The sequence below is a fragment of the Oncorhynchus gorbuscha genome, linkage group LG06 (genome assembly GCF_021184085.1).
Source record: "Oncorhynchus gorbuscha isolate QuinsamMale2020 ecotype Even-year linkage group LG06, OgorEven_v1.0, whole genome shotgun sequence".
Classification (NCBI taxonomy): Eukaryota; Metazoa; Chordata; class Actinopteri; order Salmoniformes; family Salmonidae; genus Oncorhynchus; species Oncorhynchus gorbuscha.
Genome location: NC_060178.1, coordinates 29,496,595 through 29,519,735, shown reverse-complemented (window position 1 = coordinate 29,519,735; position 23,141 = coordinate 29,496,595). Strand labels below are relative to the sequence as shown.

The 23,141-nt window shown below is 46.8% G+C and overlaps 1 protein-coding gene across 2 annotated transcripts in view; it reads right to left on the bottom strand.

Annotated features, from left to right (window-relative positions):
- Positions 1-22,886, bottom strand: part of LOC124037800 (cytochrome P450 2J2-like) — a 32,446-nt gene extending 9,560 nt beyond the window's left edge. For both annotated transcript variants that reach the window (XM_046352873.1, XM_046352874.1), the window contains exons 1-2: positions 22,540-22,886; positions 22,125-22,287 (exon numbers count right to left, since the gene is read on the bottom strand). In XM_046352873.1, the coding sequence (XP_046208829.1) occupies positions 22,125-22,287; positions 22,540-22,722 (346 nt within the window). In that variant the 5' untranslated portion in view covers positions 22,723-22,886. The remainder of the gene's footprint in view (positions 1-22,124; positions 22,288-22,539) is intronic.
- Positions 22,887-23,141: the final 255 nt, after the last annotated feature.

Below are 23,141 nucleotides of genomic sequence, written 5' to 3'. Positions count from 1 at the left end.
ACAATCTTTGTCCTCATGTGCAGTTGCAAACTGTAGTCTGTCTTTTTTATGGTGGTTTTGGAGCAGTGGCTTCTTCCTTGCTGAGCGGCCTTTCAGGTTATGTCGATATAGGACTCAGTTTTACTGTGGATATAGATACTTTTGTACTCGTTTCCTCCAGCATCTTCACAAGGTCCTTTGCTGTTGTTCTGGGATTGATTTGCACTTTTCGCACCAAAGTACGTTCATCTCTAGGAGACAGAACACGTCTCCTTCCTGAGCTGTATGACAGCTTCGTGGTCCCATGGTGTTTATACTTGCGTACTATTGTTTATACAGATGGTGCCTTCAGGCATTTGGAAATTGCTGCCAAGGATGAACCAGACTTGTGGAGGTCTTGGCTGATTTCTTTTGATTTTCCCATGATGTCAAGCAAAGAGGTACTGAGTTTGAAGGTAGGCCTTGAAATACATCCACAGGTACACCTCTAATTGACTCAAATGATGTCAAATAGCATGTCAGAAGCTTCTAAAGCCATGACATCATTTTCGGGAATTTTCCAAGCTGTTTAAAGGCACAGTCAACTTAGTGTATGTAAACTTCTGACCCACTGGAATTGTGATACAGTGAATTATAAGTGAAATACTCTGTCTGTAAACAATTGTTGGACAATTTACTTGTATCATGCACAGAGTAGATGTTCTAACCGACTTGCCAAACCTATAGTTTGTTAACAAGAAATTTGTGGAGTGGTTGAAAAACGAGTTTTAATGACTCCAAACTAAGTGCATGCAAACTTCCAACTTCAACTGTACATAAAGAATGCCAGGTACTCCAATCTGAATTTGATGAGCTTTCTACCAGACAAGGTGAACAATTAATCTAACAAGCTCGATACAGAGTGTATGAATAAGGTGACAAAGCCAGTAAACCCCTTGCACATCATATCTGTAAATCTGAGGCCTCACGTTTAATTCCACCAATAAGAACCCTGTCTGGTACTACCACAGTTATACATAAATAAATAAATGATCGATTCAAACAATTTTACTCTGAGCTATACACCTCTGAATCTCCTCAATACCCTTTGCTGATGGATTATTTAATGGTCTGAATATGCCTTCAATTGATACCGACTCCCTGACTGTTTAGAAGAAGAATTTACACCTATGGCATTCTTATTAAAACAAAAATAACTCTGTATCTGACACCCCTGTGACTTAAGGGTTGGATGAGCATTTCTTGGTGTGGATGCCTTGTTCATCTTGCCCTGTCAGAGACTAAAATGTGAGCTTGTTTTGCGCTGTTTTTTATTTTGTTTACACCTACATAAGAAAAACATTGTAAACTTTATTTTTGGTCCAGTGGATGGTCGGTCTGTGGCCATGACTGTCTGTGAGTGTGAGTGGTTACATTTCTCCACCCATATCCCTTGTCTGTTTACAGGAACAATGGTGACTCTGTCCCTGTACTACAGATTGCACTTTAACCTTTGTAGCCTTCTGCCTGGAGTGTTTAACTTGTCTAAAGTACGGTATCTTTATAGCTAGTCTTTTTTTATTTTTTTGTAGTTGTATATTATTTATATTGTTTTGTGTTGTCTTATGTGTGTAAAACTGAATAAAGAGTAAAAAAAACACCCTGTTCTGTTAGACAAGTAACCATTTATCCACATTATAACAGGGGGTGTAAAGCCATAAAACATAAATTTTTTAGGCAGTAGACTATAATCGATAATGTCGAAAGCTGCACTGAAGTCTAGCAAGACAGCCCCCACAATAATTTTATCATCAATTTCTTTCAGACAATCTTCAGTCATTTGTGTAAGTGCTGTGCTTTGCTGAGTGTCCTTCCCTATAAGCGTGCTGAAAGTCTGTTGTCAATTTGTTTACTGTGAAATAGCATTGCATCTGGTCAAACAATTTGTTTTCCAGAAGTTTACTAAGGGTTGGTAACAGGCTGATTGGTTGGCTATTTGAGCTAGTAAAGGGTTCTTTACTATTCTTAGGTAGCGGAATGACTAGCTTCCCTCCATGCCTGAGGGCACACACTTTCTAGTAGGCTTAAATTGAAGATGTGGCAAATAAGAGTGGCAATATTAATATTAATTTTACATCCAGATTGACCCCGGTGGCTTGTCATTATTGATAGGCAACAATAATTTTTTCACCTCATTCAAACGGACTTTACGGAATTCAAAAGTACAATTCTTGTCTTTCATAATTTGGTCAGATATACTTGGATGTGTAGTGTTAGCGTTTGTTGCTGGCATGTCATACCGAAGTTTGCTTATCTTGCCAATGAAAAGGTCATTAAAGTAGTTGGCAATATCAGTGGGTTTTGTGATGAATGAGCCATCTGTTTCCGTGAATGATGGAGTTGAGTTTGCCTTTTTTCCCAAAATTTCATTTAAGGTGCTCCAAAGCTTTTTACTATCATTCTTTATATAATTTATTTTTGTTTTTATCATAGTATAGGTTATTTTTCTTTTTATTCAGTTTAGTCACATGATTTCTTAATTTACAGTATGTTTGCCAATCAGTTGGGCTGCCAGACTTATTTGCCATACCTTTTGCCTCATCCCTCTAAACCAGGTATTCCCAAATTGCAGTACGCCAAATAAAAATGTGATTTTTTTTTTCACATTTTCAAACATTCCATTTATATTTTCCAACGGGGCTATACATTTGGGTAAGGTTTTTTTCTTGCCTGATTAGCCTCATTTCCCTGCCAAAAATCAAATTAAACCATCTAGTGTTCAGTGAAATAACAACACAATGTGAAGTACAGGTAGCCTAGTCAAATAATTAATATCCAATCACATTAACCATTACTCTCTCGCGGGAATTCCACTAATTGTCCATATGTAGCCAAATGTAGCTGCTGCTCATTCCGTTTGATCGAAAATTAATAAATGGTTAAATAAAGTAAGGTCTGCGTCCATAGAGACACATACCAGTTCTACAGGTAGTACTGCTACTACCAGAAGTACTACACCTGCACCTGTCGACGACACAAGTTGTTCTGCTTCCATGAGTACATGCAAAGCTAGCATCAGTAATTCTACATTTGTTGTTACCCTAGCTAGCATGGACACTGACAGTTGTGAATCTGATGCAGCCGAAGAGCTACTGCCACCTTACCCGGGAAAGCACCGAACAACAGACTTGGACGTTAGACCATCGAAGAGGAGCAAATATGATGAGAACTACATTGATTTGGGGTTAACTTACAGTGGGGAGAACAAGTATTTGATACACTGCTGATTTTGCAGGTTTTCCTACTTACAAAGCATGTAGTCTGTCATTTTTATCACAGGTACACTTCAACTGTGACAGACGGAATTTAAAACAAAAATCCAGAAAATCACATTGTATGATTTTTAAGGAATTAATTTGCATTTTATTGCATGACATAAGTATTTGATACATCAGAAAAGCAGAACTTAATATTTGGTACAGAAACCTTTGTTTGCAATTACAGAGATCATACGTTTCCTGTAGTTCTTGACCAGGTTTGCACACACTGCAGCAGGGATTTTGGCCCACTCCTCCATACAGACCTTCTCCAGATCCTTCAGGTTTCGGAGCTGTCGCTGGGCAATATGGACTTTCAGCTCCCTCCAAAGATTTTCTATTGGGTTCAGGTCTGGAGACTGGCTAGGCTACTCCAGGACCTTGAGATGCTTCTTACGGAGACACTCCTTAGTTGCCCTGGCTGTGTGTTTCGGGTCATTGTCATGCTGGAAGACCCAGCCACGACCCATCTTCAATGCTCTTACTGAGGGAAGGAGGTTGTTGGCCAAGATCTCACAATACATGGCCCCATCCATCCTCCCCTCAATACGGTGCAGTCATCCTGTCCCCTTTGCAGAAAGGCATCCCCAAAGAATGATGTTTCCACCTCCATGCTTCACGGTTGGGATGGTGTTCTTGGGGTTGTACTCATCCTTCTTCTTCCTCCAAACACGGTGAGAGGAGTTTAGACCAAAAGGCTCTATTTTTGTCTCATCAGACCACATGACTTTCTCCCATTTCTCCTCTGGATCATCCAGATGGTCATTGGCAAACTTCAGATGGACCTGGACATGCGCTGGCTTGAGCAGGGGGACCTTGCGTGCGCTGCAGGATTTTAATCCATGATGGCGTAGTGTGTTACTAATGGTTTTCTTTGAGACTGTGGTCCCAGCTCTCTACAGGCCATTGACCAGGTCCTGCAGTGTAGTTCTGGGCTGATACCTCACCTTCCTCATGATCATTTATGCCCTACGAGGTGAGATCTTGCATGGAGCCCAATACCAAGGGTGATTGACCATTATCTTGAACTTCTTCCATTTTCTAATAATTGCGCCGACAGTTGTTGCCTTCTCACCAAGCTGCTTGCCTATCTGTCCTGTAGCCCATCCCATCCTTGTGCAAGTCTACAATTTTATCCCTGATGTCCTTACACAGCTTTCTGGTCTTGGCCATTGTGGAGAGGTTGGAGTCTGTTTGATTGAGTGTGTGGACAGGTGTCTTTTATACAGGTAACGAGTTCAACCAGGTGCAGTTCAAACAGGTAATGAGTGGAGAACTGGAGGGCTTCTTAAAGAAAAACGAACAGGTCTGTGAGAGCCGGAATTCTTACTGGTTAGTAGGTGATCAAATACTTATGTCATGCAAGAAAATGCAAATTAGTTTCTTAAAAATCATACAATGTGATTTTCTGGATTTTTGTTTTAGATTATGTCTGTCACAGTTGAAGTGTACCTATGCTAAAAATTGCAGACCTCTACATGCTTTGTAAGTAGGAAAACATGCAAAATCGGCAGTGTATCAAATACTTGTTCTCCCCACTGTATATTGGGAGTAGTGCTTTCCTCAGCCACAGTGTGTTAAAGGTGCAAAAGTACTATCTCACAACTCGATGAAACCCTCACCCTTCCGCAGACATTTAGAAACAAAACATGCCCATTTGAAAAATAAGCCACAGGAGTTTTTTGAGCAAGAATTAAGATGACTTTTGAGTAGTAAGACATGTAAAAAAGCAACAGATATCATTCATAAGAAGGGGCTAGAAGCATCTTATATGGTGAGCAACTGAGTGGCTAGGACATGCATGCCCCAAACTATTGTGGAGGGCTTAATTCTTCCTGCTGCCGCGGATATGGCTGGGACAATGCTGGGGGAAAAAGCCCCAAAAATTATACAGACAATGCCTTCATCAAACAACACTGTTTCACGACGCATCAGTGACATGGCAGGAGATGTTTTGAAATAATTACTGCTTCGCATACAAACCAGTGAATCTTAGGCAATAAAGCTGGATGAGTCAACAGATGTGGTGGGCCTGGCACAGCTCCTGGTATATGCCTGTTACCTTTATGGGGGGTCAATTAAGAAAGACATCGTCTTCTGGAAACCAGGACAACAGGAGAGTATATTTTTTAAAGTACTGGACAGCTTTGTGACATCAAATAGACTTTGATGGTCAAGAAGGGTTGGTATCTGTACTGATGGCGCAAAAGTCATGACAGGGAGACATAGTGGAGTGGTAACGCTCGTGCAAGCAGTTGCTCCCATGTCACTTGGGTACACTGCAGGATCCACCAAGAGGCTCTTGCTGCCAAAGGAATGCCTGACAGCTTGAAAGACTTTTTGGACACCACAGTGAAAATGGTTCATTTTTTTAAAGCAGGGCCCCTGAACTCTTGTTTATTTTCTGCACTATGCAATGATACGGGCAGCGACCATGTAACGCTTTTACAACACACAGAAGTGCGCTGGTTATCAAGGGGAAAAGTATTGACATGTTTTTTTTTTAATTGAGAGACAAGCTTAAAGTTTAATTTACTGACCATCATTTTCACTTGTCTAACAGCTTGCATGATGATGAGTTTCTCACACGACTGGCCTATCTGGGTGATGTTTTTTCTCGCCTGAATGATCTGAATCTAGGATTACAGGGACTCTCCGCAACTATATTCCATGTGCGGAACAAAATTGAGGCTATGATTAAGAAGTTGGAGCTCTTCTCTGTCTACATTAACAAGGAAATACACAGGTCTTTCCATTTGTGTGCAAATTAACTCAAGCTTACGGACAATGTCAAATGTGATATAGCGAAGCACCCGGGTGAGTTGGGTGCGCAATTACTCAAGTACTTTCCCGAAACGAATTATACAAACAACTGGATTCGTTATATCTTTCATGCCCTGCCTCTAGTCGACTTACTGATATCTGAACAAGAGAGCCTAATCGAAATTGCAACAAGCGGTTCTGTGAAAATGTTATTTAATCAGAAACCACTGCCAGATTTCTGGATTGGGCTGCGCTCAGAGTATCCTGCCTTGGCAAATCACGCTGTTAAGACACTGATGCCCTTTGCAACCACGTACCTATGTGAGAGTGGATTCTCAGCGCTCACTAGCATGAAACTAAATACAGGCACAGACTGTGTGTGGAAAATAATTTAAGACTGAGATTCTCTCCAATACAACCGAACATTGCAGAGTTATGTGCATCGTTTCAAGCACACCCTTCTCATTAACCTGTTGTGAGTTATTCACAATTTTTGATAAACAAATAAAGATTTATATGTAAGATGGCTAAATAAAGAGCAAAATGATTGATTATTATTACATTATTATTTGTGCCCTGGTCCTATAAGAGCTCTTTGTCACTTCCCACAAGCCGGGTTGTGACAAAAACTCACACTCATTCTTATGTTTAATAAATGTATCGAATGGTGTGTGTGTGTGACAGGCTTACAATGATGGTTCAAAAAACAACATTTGAGAGTGCACTGACCCTGGTGCTAGAGGGGATACGCAGCTGGAGGTTGAATGTTTGAAGGGGTACGGGACTATAAAATGTTTGGGAACCACTGCTCTAAACCATACAATTTTTCAATTCCTCATCAATCCAAGGGGATTTAACAGGTTTTACAGTCATTTTCTTAATGGCCGTGTACTTATTAGTAACTGGAATGAGCAATTTCATAAATGTGTCAAGTTTAGCATCTAGTTGCCCTCATTACACCCCACAGACCAGCAAATATTCTTTACATCATAAACATACGAATCCCTACAAAACTTATTGTATGACCTCTTATGCACTAAATTAGGCCCAGCCTTTGGAACTTTGGTTTTCCTAGATATGGCTACTATATTGTGATCCCTACATCCTATGGATTTGGATACTGCTTTAAAGCAAATTTCTGCAGCATTAGTAAAGATGTGATCAATACATCTTGATGATTTCATTCCTGTGCTGTTTGTAAATACTCTGGTAGGTTGACTGACAACCTGAACCAAGTTGCAGCCACTGGTTACAGTTTTTTTTAAATTGAGTGGGAAGCTTGATGAGAGTCAGTCAATATTTAAATCCCCCAGAAAATATAGCTCTTTTGATATCATTTACATTATCAAGCATTTCACACATATTATCCAGTGTGGTGGCAAAAGTGCAAGATTATGTTCTAATACTTTTATTGCATCAAATGGTTGTTTTTATTTCAACAGAATAGACTATTCTTAACTATTGTGTGTGTGTTCTCCTGAGGATGGGCCTCTGGGAGATAACACTGACAGGAGATTTACCATGTTGTTTGGGTGATAACACCTAAAGATCATTCCAGAGCATGGGTTAATGTTTTCTGTTTATACCGTACCAGGGAGAGATGGTTCCAGTTTGGAGTCGGAGGGCCAGACACTGGTCTATACAATGAAAACTGTTGACACAGCAGATACTGTCTGCTATGTATTATAGGTATCTTTCATACAGATCTTAACCTTGTGACCCATTCTGTACTGTATCATTTTAATCATTTTAGTCAATAAGATTCTTGCTACGTAAGCTTAACTTTCTGAACATTCGAGACGTGTAGTCCACTTGTCATTCCAATCTCCTTTGCATTAGCGTAGCCTCATCTGTAGCCTGTCAACTATGTGTCTGTCTATCCCTGTTCTCTCCTCTCTGCACAGACCATACAAACGCTCCACACCGCGTGGCCGCGGCCACCCTAATCTGGTGGTCCCAGCGCGCACGACCCACGTGGAGTTCCAGGTCTCCGGTAGCCTCTGGAACTGCCGATCTGCGGCCAACAAGGCAGAGTTCATCTCAGCCTATGCCTCCCTCCAGTCCCTCGACTTCTTGGCACTGACGGAAACATGGATCACCACAGACAACACTGCTACTCCTACTGCTCTCTCTTCGTCCGCCCACGTGTTCTCGCACACCCGAGAGCTTCTGGTCAGCGGGGTGGTGGCACCGGGATCCTCATCTCTCCCAAGTGGTCATTCTCTCTTTCTCCCCTTACCCATCTGTCTATCGCCTCCTTTGAATTCCATGCTGTCACAGTTACCAGCCCTTTCAAGCTTAACATCCTTATCATTTATCGCCCTCCAGGTTCCCTCGGAGAGTTCATCAATGAGCTTGATGCCTTGATAAGCTCCTTTCCTGAGGACGGCTCACCTCTCACAGTTCTGGGCGACTTTAACCTCCCCACGTCTACCTTTGACTCATTCCTCTCTGCCTCCTTCTTTCCACTCCTCTCCTCTTTTGACCTCACCCTCTCACCTTCCCCCTACTCACAAGGCAGGCAATACGCTCGACCTCATCTTTACTAGATGCTGTTCTTCCACTAACCTCATTGCAACTCCCCTCCAAGTCTCCGACCACTACCTTGTATCCTTTTCCCTCTCGCTCTCATCCAACACCTCCCACACTGCCCCTACTCGGATGGTATCGCGCCGTCCCAACCTTCGCTCTCTCTCCCCCGCTACTCTCTCCTCTTCCATCCTATCATCTCTTCCCTCTGCTCAAACCTTCTCCAACCTATCTCCTGATTCTGCCTCCTCAACCATCCTCTCCTCCCTCTCTGCATCCTTTGACTCTCTATGTCCCCTATCCTCCAGGCCGGCTCGGTCCTCCCCTCCCGCTCCGTGGCTCGATGACTCATTGCGAGCTCACAGAACAGGGCTCCGGGCAGCCGAGCGGAAATGGAGGAAAACTCGCCTCCCTGCGGACCTGGCATCCTTTCACTCCCTCCTCTCTACATTTTCCTCCTCTGTCTCTGCTGCTAAAGCCACTTTCTACCACTCTAAATTCCAAGCATCTGCCTCTAACCCTAGGAAGCTCTTTGCCACCTTCTCCTCCCTCCTGAATCCTCCTCCCCCCTCCTCCCTCTCTGCAGATGACTTCGTCAACCATTTTGAAAAGAAGGTCGACGACATCCGATCCTCGTTTGCTAAGTCAAACGACACCGCTGGTTCTGCTCACACTGCCCTACCCTGTGCTCTGACCTCTTTCTCCCCTCTCTCTCCAGATGAAATCTCGCGTCTTGTGACGGCCGGCCGCCCAACAACCTGCCCGTTTGACCCTATCCCCTCCTCTCTTCTCCAGACCATTTCCGGAGACCTTCTCCCTTACCTCACCTCGCTCATCAACTCATCCCTGACCGCTGGCTACGTCCCTTCCGTTTTCAAGAGAGCGAGAGTTGCACCCCTTCTGAAAAAACCTACACTCGATCCCTCCGATGTCAACAACTACAGACCAGTATCCCTTCTTTCTTTTCTCTCCAAAACTCTTGAACGTGCCGTCCTTGGCCAGCTCTCCCGCTATCTCTCTCTGAATGACCTTCTTGATCCAAATCAGTCAGGTTTCAAGACTAGTCATTCAACTGAGACTGCTCTCCTCTGTATCACGGAGGCGCTCCACACTGCTAAAGCTAACTCTCTCTCCTCTGCTCTCATCCTTCTAGATCTATCGGCTGCCTTCGATACTGTGAACCATCAGATCCTCCTCTCCACCCTCTCCAAGTTGGGCATCTCCGGCGCGGCCCACGCTTGGATTGCGTCCTACCTGACAGGTCGCTCCTACCAGGTGGCGTGGCGAGAATCTGTCTCCTCACCACGCGCTCTCACCACTGGTGTCCCCAGGGCTCTGTTCTAGGCCCTCTCCTATTCTCGCTATACACCAAGTCACTTGGCTCTGTCATAACCTCACATGGTCTCTCCTATCATTGCTATGCAGACGACACACAATTAATCTTCTCCTTTCCCCCTTCTGATGACCAGGTGGCGAATCGCATCTCTGCATGTCTGGCAGACATATCAGTGTGGATGACGGATCACCACCTCAAGCTGAACCTCGGCAAGACGGAGCTGCTCTTCCTCCCGGGGAAGGACTGCCCGTTCCATGATCTCGCCATCACGGTTGACAACTCCATTGTGTCCTCCTCCCAGAGCGCTAAGAACCTTGGCGTGATCCTGGACAACACCCTGTCGTTCTCAACTAACATCAAGGCGGTGGCCCGTTCCTGTAGGTTCATGCTCTACAACATCCGCAGAGTACGACCCTGCCTCACACAGGAAGCGGCGCAGGTCCTAATCCAGGCACTTGTCATCTCCCGTCTGGATTACTGCAACTCGCTGTTGGCTGGGCTCCCTGCCTGTGCCATTAAACCCCTACAACTCATCCAGAACGCCGCAGCCCGTCTGGTGTTCAACCTTCCCAAGTTCTCTCACGTCACCCTGCTCCTCCGCTCTCTCCACTGGCTTCCAGTTGAAGCTCGCATCCGCTACAAGACCATGGTGCTTGCCTACGGAGCTGTGAGGGGAACGGCACCTCAGTACTTCCAGGCTCTGATCAGGCCCTACACCCAAACAAGGGCACTGCGTTCATCCACCTCTGGCCTGCTCGCCTCCCTACCACTGAGGAAGTACAGCTCCCGCTCAGCCCAGTCAAAACTGTTCGCTGCTCTGGCCCCCCCAATGGTGGAACAAACTCCCTCACGACGCCAGGACAGCCGAGTCAATCACCACTTTCCGGAGACACCTGAAACCCCACCTCTTTAAGGAATACCTAGGATAGGATAAGTAATCCCTCTCACCCCCCCCCTTTAAGATTTAGATGCACTATTGTAAAGTGACTGTTCCACTGGATGTCTTAAGGTGAATGCACCAATTTGTAAGTCGCTCTGGATAAGAGCGTCTGCTAAATGACTTAAATGTAAATGTAAATGATTCTATTTATCTGTTGTTCGTCATGTAGGTTGAAAGGGGTGTATCTTGGCTATAAAAGACATTTGTACTTTTGTCTCGTTGCTCTCAACGGATCATCAGAGATGGTGATTCGTCGACCAGCCATCGCTATTGCAAAGCTCTCACTATTAAAGATTTAGTTGAAGTACAACTCTGACTTGTGTGATAAGATTGTCTCTCCTCATTTGATAGTAAAGAAATGAACCACCACACCAGTTACTGACTGTTGGCACTTGGTGTCATGTTTTGTCATTTATTATCTTGTCTTGTCCCTGTGCTTCCCATTCTATTCGTTTCCCTCTGCTGGTCTTATTAGGTTCTTTCCCTCTTTCTATCCCTCTCTCTCCCCCTCCCTCTCTCACTCTCTCGCTCTCTCTTCTCTCTATCGTTCCGTTCCTGCTCCCAGCTGTTCCTATTCCCCTAATCAATCATTTAGTCTTCCCACACCTGTTCCCGATCCTTTCCCCTGATTAGAGTCCCTATTTCTTCCTTTGTGTTCCGTTCCTGTCCTGTCGGTTCCTTGTCTAGAATTCACCGTGCTGTGTTTGTGTATCGCCCTGTCGTGTCGTGTTTTCCTCAGATGCTGCGTGGTGAGCAGGTGTCTGAGTCTGTCTGGTTCAAGTGCCTTCCCGAGGCAACCTGCTGTTCACCTGCTGTTCAAGATCGAGTCTCCAGTTTGTCCTCGTCATTTCGAGTGAAAGTTGTGTTTTTTGTTTGTATTTACTTTACTGGATTAAAGACTCTGTTTTCGCCAAGTCGCTTTTGGGTCCTCTTTCACCTGCATGACAGAAGGAACCGACCAAGGAATGGACCCAGCGACTTCAGACGCTCGTTACACTGCCGTCGAGATCCAAGGAGCCATGCTCGGCAGACACGAGCAGGAATTGTCTGCTGCTCGCCATGCCGTGGAGAACCTGGCCGCTCAGGTTTCCGACCTCTCTGGACAGTTCCAGAGTCTACGTCTCGTGCCACCTGTTACTTCCTGGCCTGCCGAGCCTCCAGAACCTAGGGTTAATAACCCACCTTGCTACTCCGGGCAGCCCACTGAGTGCCGCTCCTTTCTCACGCAGTGTGAGATTGTGTTCTCTCTCCAACCCAACACATACTCTAGAGAGAGAGCTCGGGTTGCTTACGTCATTTCACTCCTTACTGGCCGGGCTCGAGAATGGGGCACAGCTATCTGGGAGGCAAGGGCTGATTGCTCTAACAAGTTCCAGAACTTTAAAGAGGAGATGATTCGGGTTTTTGACCGTTCAGTTTTTGGTAGGGAGGCTTCTAGGGCCCTGGCTTCCTTATGCCAAGGTGAACGGTCCATAACGGATTATTCTATTGAGTTTCGCACTCTTGCTGCCTCTAGTGAGTGGAACGAGCCGGCGCTGCTCGCTCGTTTTCTGGAGGGACTCCACGCAGTGGTTAAGGATGAGATTCTCTCCCGGGAGGTTCCTTCAGATGTGGACTCTTTGATTGCTCTCGCCATCCGCATAGAACGACGGGTAGATCTTCGTCACCGGGCTCGTGGAAGAGAGCTCGCATCAACGGTGTTTCCCTGCTCCGCATCGCAACCATCTCCCTCCTCTGGCTCAGAGTCTGAGCCCATGCAGCTGGGAGGGATTCGCATCTCGACTAAGGAGAGGGAACGGAGGATCACCAACCGCCTGTGCCTCTATTGCGGAGTTGCTGGACATTTTGTTAATTCATGTCCAGTAAAAGCCAGAGCTCATCTGTAAGCGGAGGGCTACAGGTGAGCGCAACTACTCAAGTCTCTCCATCAAGATCCTGTACTACTTTGTCGGTCCATCTACGCTGGACCGGTTCGGGTGCTACATGTGTCATGTTTGTCATTTATTGTCATGTCTTGTCCCTGTGCTCCCCATGCTATTCGTTTCCCTCTGCTGGTCTTGTTTGGTTCTTTCCCTCCTATCCCTCTCTCTCCCCCTCCCTCTCTCACTCTCTCGCTCTCTCTTCTCTCTGTCGTTCCGTTCCTGCTCCCAGCTGTTCCTATTCCCCTAATCATCATTTAGTCTTCCCACACCTGTTCCCGATCCTTTCCCCTGATTAGATTCCCTATTTATTCCTTTGTAATCCGTTCCTGTTCCGTCGGTTCCTTATATTGTATTCACCATGCTGTGATTGCGTTTCGCCCTGTCCTGTCGTGTTTTTTGCCGTGATTGTGTATCACCCTGTTCTGTCGTGTTTTGTGCCTTCATCAGACGCTGCGTGTGAGCAGGTGTCTCAGTCGACTACGGCCTGCGCCTACCCGAAGCGACCTGCAGTCTGTGGCCGCTTCTCCAGTTGTTTTCCCCTCTACAAATCTAGAGGATGTCAGTTATTCCGTTTTGAACATTATTAAACTCTGTTTCTGTTAAGTCGCTTTTGGGTCCTCTTTTACCTGCATGACAGAAGGAACCGACCAAGGAATGGACCCAGCGACTTCAGACGCTCGTTACACTGCCGTCGAGTTCCAAGGAGCCATGCTCGGCAGACACGAGCAGGAATTGTCTGCTGCTCGCCATGCCGTGGAGAACCTGGCCGCTCAGGTTTCCGACCTCTCTGGACAGTTCCAGAGTCTACGTCTCGTGCCACCTGTTACTCCCTGGCCTGCCGAGCCTCCAGAACCCAGGGTTAATAACCCACCTTGCTACTCCGGGCAGCCCACTGAGTGCCGCTCCTTTCTCACGCAGTGTGAGATTGTGTTCTCTCTCCAACCCCACACATACTCTAGAGAGAGAGCTCGGGTTGCTTACGTCATTTCACTCCTTACTGGCCGGGCTCGAGAATGGGGCACAGCTATCTGGGAGGCAAGGGCTGATTGCTCTAACAGATTCCAGAACTTTAAAGAGGAGATGATTCGGGTTTTTGACCGTTCAGTTTTTGGTGAGGAGGCTTCTAGGGCCCTGGCTTCCTTATGCCAAGGTGAACGGTCCATAACGGATTATTCCATTGAGTTTCGCACTCTTGCTGCCTCTAGTGAGTGGAACGAGCCGGCGCTGCTCGCTCGTTTTCTGGAGGGACTCCACGCAGCGGTTAAGGATGAGATTCTCTCCCGGGAGGTTCCTTCAGATGTGGACTCTTTGATTGCTCTCGCCATCCGCATAGAACGACGGGTAGATCTTCGTCACCGGGCTCGTGGAAGAGAGCTCGCATCAACGGTGTTTCCCTGCTCCGCATCGCAACCATCTCCCTCCTCTGGCTTTGAGACTGAGCCCATGCAGCTGGGAGGGATTCGCATCTCGAATAAGGAGAGGGAACGGAGGATCACCAACCGCCTGTGCCTCTATTGCGGAGTTGCTGGACATTTTGTTAATTCATGTCCAGTAAGAGGCCAGAGCCCATCAGTAAGCGGAGGGCTACTGGTGAGCGCTACTACTCAGTCCTCTTCATCTAGATCTTGTACTACTATGTCGGTCCATCTACGCTGGACCGGTTCGGGTGCTACATGCAGTGCCTTGATTGACTCTGGGGCTGAAGGTTGTTTCATGGACGAAGCATGGGTTCGGAAACATAACATTCCTTTCAGACCGTTAGACAAGCCTACGCCCATGTTTGCCTTAGATGGTAGTCATCTTCCCAGTATCAAATTTGAGACACTACCTTTAACTCTCACAGTATCTGGTAACCACAGTGAGACTATTTCTTTTTTGATTTTCCGTTCACCGTTTACACCTGTTGTTTTGGGTCATCCCTGGCTAGTATGTCATAATCCTTCTATTAATTGGTCTAGTAATTCTATCCTATCCTGGAACGTTTCTTGTCATGTGAAGTGTTTAATGTCTGCCATCCCTCCCGTTTCTTCTCTCCCTACTTCTCAGGAGGAACCTGGCGATTTGACAGGAGTGCCGGAGGAATATCATGATCTGCGCACGGTCTTCAGTCGGTCCCGAGCCAACTCCCTTCCTCCTCACCGGTCGTATGATTGTAGTATTGATCTCCTTCCAGGGACCACGCCTCCTCGAGGTAGACTATACTCTCTGTCGGCTCCCGAACGTAAGGCTCTCGAGGATTATTTGTCTGTGTCTCTTGACGCCGGTACCATAGTGCCTTCTTCTTCTCCGGCCGGGGCGGGGTTCTTTTTGTTAAGAAGAAGGACGGTACTCTGCGCCCCTGCGTGGATTATCGAGGGCTGAATGACATAACGGTTAAGAATCGTTATCCGCTTCCCCTTATGTCATCAGCCTTCGAGATTCTGCAGGGAGCCAGGTGCTTTACTAAGTTGGACCTTCGTAACGCTTACCATCTCGTGCGCATCAGAGAGGGGGACGAGTGGAAAACGGCGTTTAACACTCCGTTAGGGCATTTTGAGTACCGGGTTCTGCCGTTCGGTCTCGCCAATGCGCCAGCTGTTTTTCAGGCATTAGTTAATGATGTTCTGAGAGACATGCTGAACATTTTTGTTTTTGTCTATCTTGACGATATCCTGATTTTTTCTCCGTCACTCGAGATTCATGTTCAGCACGTTCGACGTGTTCTACAGCGCCTTTTAGAGAATTGTCTCTACGTAAAGGCTGAGAAGTGCTCTTTTCATGTCTCCTCCGTTACCTTTCTCGGTTCCGTTATTTCCGCTGAAGGCATTCAGATGGATTCCGCTAAGGTCCAAGCTGTCAGTGATTGGCCCGTTCCAAGGTCACGTGTCGAGTTGCAGCGCTTTTTAGGTTTCGCTAATTTCTATCGGCGTTTCATTCGTAATTTCGGTCAAGTTGCTGCCCCTCTCACAGCTCTTACTTCTGTCAAGACGTGTTTTAAGTGGTCCGGTTCCGCCCAGGGAGCTTTTGATCTTCTAAAAGAACGTTTTACGTCCGCTCCTATCCTCGTTACTCCTGACGTCACTAGACAATTTATTGTCGAGGTTGACGCTTCAGAGGTAGGCGTGGGAGCCATTCTATCCCAGCGCTTCCAGTCTGACGATAAGGTTCATCCTTGCGCTTATTTTTCTCATCGCCTGTCGCCATCTGAGCGCAACTATGATGTGGGTAACCGTGAACTGCTCGCCATCCGCTTAGCCCTAGGCGAATGGCGACAGTGGTTGGAGGGGGCGACCGTTCCTTTTGTCGTTTGGACAGACCATAAGAACCTTGAGTACATCCGTTCTGCCAAACGACTTAATGCCCGTCAAGCTCGTTGGGCGTTGTTTTTCGCTCGTTTCGAGTTTGTGATTTCTTACCGTCCGGGTAGCAAGAACACCAAGCCTGATGCCTTATCCCGTCTGTTTAGTTCTTCTGTGGCTTCTACTGATCTCGAGGGGATTCTTCCTTATGGGCGTGTTGTCGGGTTGACAGTCTGGGGAATTGAAAGACAGGTTAAGCAAGCACTCACGCACACTGCGTCGCCGCGCGCTTGTCCTAGTAACCTCCTTTTCGTTCCTGTTTCCACTCGTCTGGCTGTTCTTCAGTGGGCTCACTCTGCCAAGTTAGCTGGTCATCCCGGTGTTCGAGGCACTCTTGCGTCTATTCGCCAGCGCTTTTGGTGGCCGACTCAGGAGCGTGACACGCGCCGTTTCGTGGCTGCGTGTTCAGACTGCGCGCAGAAGAAGTCTGGTAATTTTTTTCTGCTTCTGCTCCTGGTCTTGCTGGGTCTCAGTCTGTTCCCTGCCATCGCATCTCTCCTGTTCTTGTCCCTGCCCTTGCTGTGTCTCAGTCTGTCCCTAGTTCTCATTTTTTTTTTTAGAGTAGTACCCTAGTTTCCCTTTTTATCGTTTTTCGTTACGGTCCTGAGGAGAGGAGTTGGGTTCTTTCTCGGGACGTGCTGGACCGTTTGATCTATGATTTCCTCCGTTGCTGCCAGTGTTCCTCCTCGAGAGCGCCAGGAGGCGCTCGGTGAGTGGGGGGGGTACTGTCATGTTTGTCATTTATTGTCATGTCTTGTCCCTGTGCTCCCCATGCTATTCGTTTCCCTCTGCTGGTCTTGTTTGGTTCTTTCCCTCCTATCCCTCTCTCTCCCCCTCCCTCTCTCACTCTCTCGCTCTCTCTTCTCTCTGTCGTTCCGTTCCTGCTCCCAGCTGTTCCTATTCCCCTAATCATCATTTAGTCTTCCCACACCTGTTCCCGATCCTTTCCCCTGATTAGATTCCCTATTTATTCCTTTGTAATCCGTTCCTGTTCCGTCGGTTCCTTATATTGTATTCACCATGCTGTGATTGCGTTTCGCCCTGTCCTGTCGTGTTTTTTGCCGTGATTGTGTATCACCCTGTTCTGTCGTGTTTTGTGCCTTCATCAGACGCTGCGTGTGAGCAGGTGTCTCAGTCGACTACGGCCTGCGCCTACCCGAAGCGACCTGCAGTCTGTGGCCGCTTCTCCAGTTGTTTTCCCCCTCTACAAATCTAGAGGATGTCAGTTATTCCGTTTTGAACATTATTAAACTCTGTTTCTGTTAAGTCGCTTTTGGGTCCTCTTTTACCTGCATGACAACATGTAGTGCCTTGATAGACTCTGGGGCTGAGGGTTGTTTCATGGACGAAGCATGGGTTCGGAAACATGACATTCCTTTCAGAGAGTTAGAGAAGCCTACGCCCATGTTCGCCTTAGATGGTAGTCATCTTCCCAGTATCAGATTTGAGACACTACCTTTAACCCTCACAGTATCTGGTAACCACAGTGAGACTATTTCTTTTGGGTCATCCCTGGCTAGTATGTCATAATCCTTCTATTAATTGGTCTAGTAATTCTATCCTATCCTGGAACGTTTCTTGTCATGTGAAGTGTTTAATGTCTGCCATCCCTCCCGTTTCTTCTGTCCCTACTTCTCAGGAGGAACCTGGCGATTTGACAGGAGTGCCGGAGGAATATCATGATCTGCGCACGGTCTTCAGTCGGTCCCGAGCCAACTCCCTTCCTCCTCACCGGTCGTATGATTGTAGTATTGATCTCCTTCCGGGGACCACTCCTCCTCGGGGTAGACTATACTCTCTGTCGGCTCCCGAACGTAAGGCTCTCGAGGATTATTTGTCTGTGTCTCTTGACGCCGGTACCATAGTGCCTTCTTCCTCTCCGGCCGGGGCGGGGTTCTTTTTGTTAAGAAGAAGGACGGTACTCTGCGCCCCTGCGTGGATTATCGAGGGCTGAATGACATAACGGTTAAGAATCGTTATCCGCTTCCCCTTATGTCATCAGCCTTCGAGATTCTGCAGGGAGCCAGGTGCTTTACTAAGTTGGACCTTCGTAACGCTTACCATCTCGTGCGCATCAGAGAGGGGGACGAGTGGAAACGGCGTTTAACACTCCGTTAGGGCATTTTGAGTACCGGGTTCTGCCGTTTGGTCTCGCCAATGCGCCAGCTGTTTTTCAGGCATTAGTTAATGATGTTCTGAGAGACATGCTGAACATCTTTGTTTTTGTCTATCTTGACGATATCCTGATTTTTTCTCCGTCACTCGAGATTCATGTTCAGCACGTTCGACGTGTTCTACAGCGCCTTTTAGAGAATTGTCTCTACGTAAAGTCTGAGAAGTGCTCTTTTCATGTCTCCTCCGTTACTTTTCTCGGTTCCGTTATTTCCGCTGAAGGCATTCAGATGGATTCCGCTAAGGTCCAAGCTGTCAGTGATTGGCCCGTTCCAAGGTCACGTGTCGAGTTGCAGCGCTTTTTAGGTTTCGCTAATTTCTATCGGCGTTTCATTCGTAATTTCGGTCAAGTTGCTGCCCCTCTCACAGCTCTTACTTCTGTCAAGACGTGTTTTAAGTGGTCCGGTTCCGCCCAGGGAGCTTTTGATCTTCTAAAAGAACGTTTTACGTCCGCTCCTATCCTCGTTACTCCTGACGTCACTAGACAATTCATTGTCGAGGTTGACGCTTCAGAGGTAGGCGTGGGAGCCATTCTATCCCAGCGCTTCCAGTCTGACGATAAGGTTCATCCTTGCGCTTATTTTTCTCATCGCCTGTCGCCATCTGAGCGCAACTATGATGTGGGTAACCGTGAACTGCTCGCCATCCGCTTAGCCCTAGGCGAATGGCGACAGTGGTTGGAGGGGGCGACCGTTCCTTTTGTCGTTTGGACAGACCATAAGAACCTTGAGTACATCCGTTCTGCCAAACGACTTAATGCCCGTCAAGCTCGTTGGGCGTTGTTTTTCGCTCGTTTCGAGTTTGTGATTTCTTACCGTCCGGGTAGCAAGAACACCAAGCCTGATGCCTTATCCCGTCTGTTTAGTTCTTCTGTGGCTTCTACTGATCCCGAGGGGATTCTTCCTTATGGGCGTGTTGTCGGGTTAACAGTCTGGGGAATTGAAAGACAGGTTAAGCAAGCACTCACGCACACTGCGTCGCCGCGCGCTTGTCCTAGTAACCTCCTTTTCGTTCCTGTTTCCACTCGTCTGGCTGTTCTTCAGTGGGCTCACTCTGCCAAGTTAGCTGGTCATCCCGGTGTTCGAGGCACTCTTGCGTCTATTCGGCAGCGCTTTTGGTGGCCGACTCAGGAGCGTGACACGCGCCGTTTCGTGGCTGCTTGTTCGGACTGCGCGCAGACTAAGTCGGGTAACTCTCCTCCTGCCGGTCGTCTCAGACCGCTCCCCATTCCTTCTCGACCATGGTCTCACATCGCCCTAGACTTCATTACCGGTCTGCCTTTGTCTGCGGGGAAGACTGTGATTCTTACGGTTGTCGATAGGTTCTCTAAGGCGGCACATTTCATTCCCCTCGCTAAACTTCCTTCCGCTAAGGAGACGGCACAAATCATTATCGAGAATGTATTCAGAATTCATGGCCTCCCGTTAGACGCCGTTTCAGACAGAGGCCCGCAATTCACGTCACAGTTTTGGAGGGAGTTCTGTCGTTTGATTGGTGCGTCCGTCAGTCTCTCTTCCGGGTTTCATCCCCAGTCTAACGGTCAAGCAGAGAGGGCCAATCAGACGATTGGTCGCATACTACGCAGCCTTTCTTTCAGAAACCCTGCGTCTTGGGCAGAACAGCTCCCCTGGGCAGAATACGCTCACAATTCGCTTCCTTCGTCTGCTACCGGGTTATCTCCGTTTCAGAGTAGTCTGGGTTACCAGCCTCCTCTGTTCTCATCCCAGCTTGCCGAGTCCAGCGTTCCCTCCGCTCAAGCGTTTGTCCAACGTTGTGAGCGCACCTGGAGGAGGGTGAGGTCTGCACTTTGCCGTTACAGGGCACAGACTGTGAGAGCCGCCAATAAACGCAGGATTAAGAGTCCAAGGTATTGTTGCGGCCAGAGAGTGTGGCTTTCCACTCGCAACCTTCCTCTTACGACAGCTTCTCGTAAGTTGACTCCGCGGTTCATTGGTCCGTTCCGTGTCTCCCAGGTCGTCAATCCTGTCGCTGTGCGACTGCTTCTTCCGCGACATCTTCGTCGCGTCCATCCTGTCTTCCATGTCTCCTGTGTTAAGCCCTTTCTTCGCACCCCCGTTCGTCTTCCCTCCCCCCTCCCGTCCTTGTCGAGAGCGCACCTATTTACAAGGTACATAAGATCATGGACATGCGTTCTCGGGGACGGGGTCACCAATACTTAGTGGATTGGGAGGGTTACGGTCCTGAGGAGAGGAGTTGGGTTCCGTCTCGGGACGTGCTGGACCGTTCACTCATTGATGATTTCCTCCGTTGCCGCCAGGATTCCTCCTCGAGTGCGCCAGGAGGCGCTCGGTGAGTGGGGGGTACTGTCATGTTTTGTCATTTATTATCTTGTCTTGTCCCTGTGCTTCCCATTCTATTCGTTTCCCTCTGCTGGTCTTATTAGGTTCTTTCCCTCTTTCTATCCCCTCTCTCTCCCCCTCCCTCTCTCACTCTCTCGCTCTCTCTTCTCTCTATCGTTCCGTTCCTGCTCCCAGCTGTTCCTATTCCCCTAATCAATCATTTAGTCTTCCCACACCTGTTCCCGATCCTTTCCCCTGATTAGAGTCCCTATTTCTTCCTTTGTGTTCCGTTCCTGTCCTGTCGGTTCCTTGTCTAGAATTCACCGTGCTGTGTTTGTGTATCGCCCTGTCGTGTCGTGTTTTCCTCAGATGCTGCGTGGTGAGCAGGTGTCTGAGTCTGTCTGGTTCAAGTGCCTTCCCGAGGCAACCTGCTGTTCACCTGCTGTTCAAGATCGAGTCTCCAGTTTGTCCTCGTCATTTCGAGTGAAAGTTGTGTTTTTTGTTTGTATTTACTTTACTGGATTAAAGACTCTGTTTTTGCCAAGTCGCTTTTGGGTCCTCTTTCACCTGCATGACACTTGGTGGTCTATAGCAGCTTCCCACAAGAATAGGCTTAAGGTGAGGCAGATTAACCTCTAGCCATATTACTTCAACAGTATTTAACATGAGATCATCTCTAAGCTTTACAGGAATGTAGTTCTGAATATAGACCGCAACACCGCCCCCTGTTGGCATATCTGTCTTTTCGGTAGACGTTATAACCATGTGTTGCTACCACTGTATCACCAAAGGTATTATCTAAGTAAGTTTCAGAGATCAGAATATGAATGTCATCTGTAACAAGCAAGTTATATACTTCAGGGACCTTGTTTCTCAGGCTGCACATGTTAACATGGGTTGTTTTGAGCACTTTTCTGGTTTGGTTGATTGTCTTTAATGCTTTACTGGGAAGCTTATCAGAAGTAGACTTGCTCATGTTATTTATATTGGAGCTGATAGTGCAGGGTGAGCTGCACACAGTGGTCTGCCTACTAGGGCACACCACCTAAATGCTAACAGTATAACTGTTGGACCGTAGAGCGAAGGAAAAGCAGCCAACAAGTCCTTAGCATATGTGGGAACTCCTTCAAGACTGTTGAAAAAGCATTACTCATGAAGCTGGTTGAGAGAATGCCAAGAGTGTGAAAAGCTTTCATCAAGTCAAAGGGTGACTACTTTGAAGAATCTAAAACATATTTTGATGAACACTTTTCTGGTTACTACATGATTCCATATGTGTTATTTCATAGTTTGATGTGTTCACTATTATTATACAATGTAGAAAATAGTTTTAAATAAAAAAATATAAAAAACCTTGAATGAGTAGGTGTATCCAAACTTTTGACTGGTAATGTACATAATGCAGAATTTTCATATCTAACATGTTTATCCTTTCCAAAAAAGCAACAGGAGTACATTCTAGTGCTCACAGCCTTTCTCACTGGAGCCTGGCCTGGTCAGAAGTGGTGCACTATTTAGGGAATAGTGTGCCACTCACTCACTCACTCACCAATGCCTTTGAAGGTGACATGAAACAGAGGGACAATGGGCCGGTCATAGAAACTGTCCAGTTGGTTGACCAGAGCTTCCTTCACCATCTTATACCCTGAGATAAACACTACCCTGTCACTGCCTCGACGCAGGCTGAACACTGGACCATAGTCCTCAGCCATCTACAGGGAAGGAAGGAATGGTTGTGACACATTTATTACATTTTTATAAAATGTTTAACCTCTATTTAGAGAATCCCAATTGAGACCACAGTTATTTTTCAATGGTGCCCTGTGTAAAAACACGCCACATGCAAGTCAAACCTGTCAATTATTTCACTGCACTAGTAAAGATATAGTATTGGTAACATAAGTCATTAGTAATCAAATATTTCTGATTAATATTAGCAATGATTATATGAGTATTTTTCTGACCTTGTCAATGGTCTTGAAGTCGAGCCCTGTGAAGATATTACCCAGGAAAGGAACAGACCAGGGTCCAGGGGGGAAGTTAGTTGGAGGTCTGTTTCTGACGATGTCCACCACCAAGAGAAACACAAAGATAAACACCAGCCAGCCCTTCACATCGAAACAGTCCAATGCAGCCAGCAGAATCATGGTGAGAACAGCTGTTCTTGCAGACTCTAAAACCGGTTGAAATGCTCTCTGTGATACTCTCTCTCTCTGTCTTTCTCTCTCAGTAGCCTCTCTCTCTCCGTTTCTGTCTTTCTCTCTCTGAAGCCCTCCTCTTTCTGTCTCTCTTTCTCTTAGCAGCCTCTCCACTACCAAGCCTATCCTTGGCAGTAGTAACTATAAGAGTCAGTGATAAGGAGGAAAACGAGGCTGCTCGACCATTAACTTGTGGTCTCAGGAGTAGTGTTGTTCTGTAATGGGAAACCTTTCAGAGTTTATGAGAAAAACAAAGGAATACCAGACACGCAGGAGAGGGAGCACAAACTTTCTCCCTAACATGCACTTTTGTAAATGTTTTCAGAAGCTGTAAAACTAGCAGTGATCTTGTTACAAGAAGGCTATCT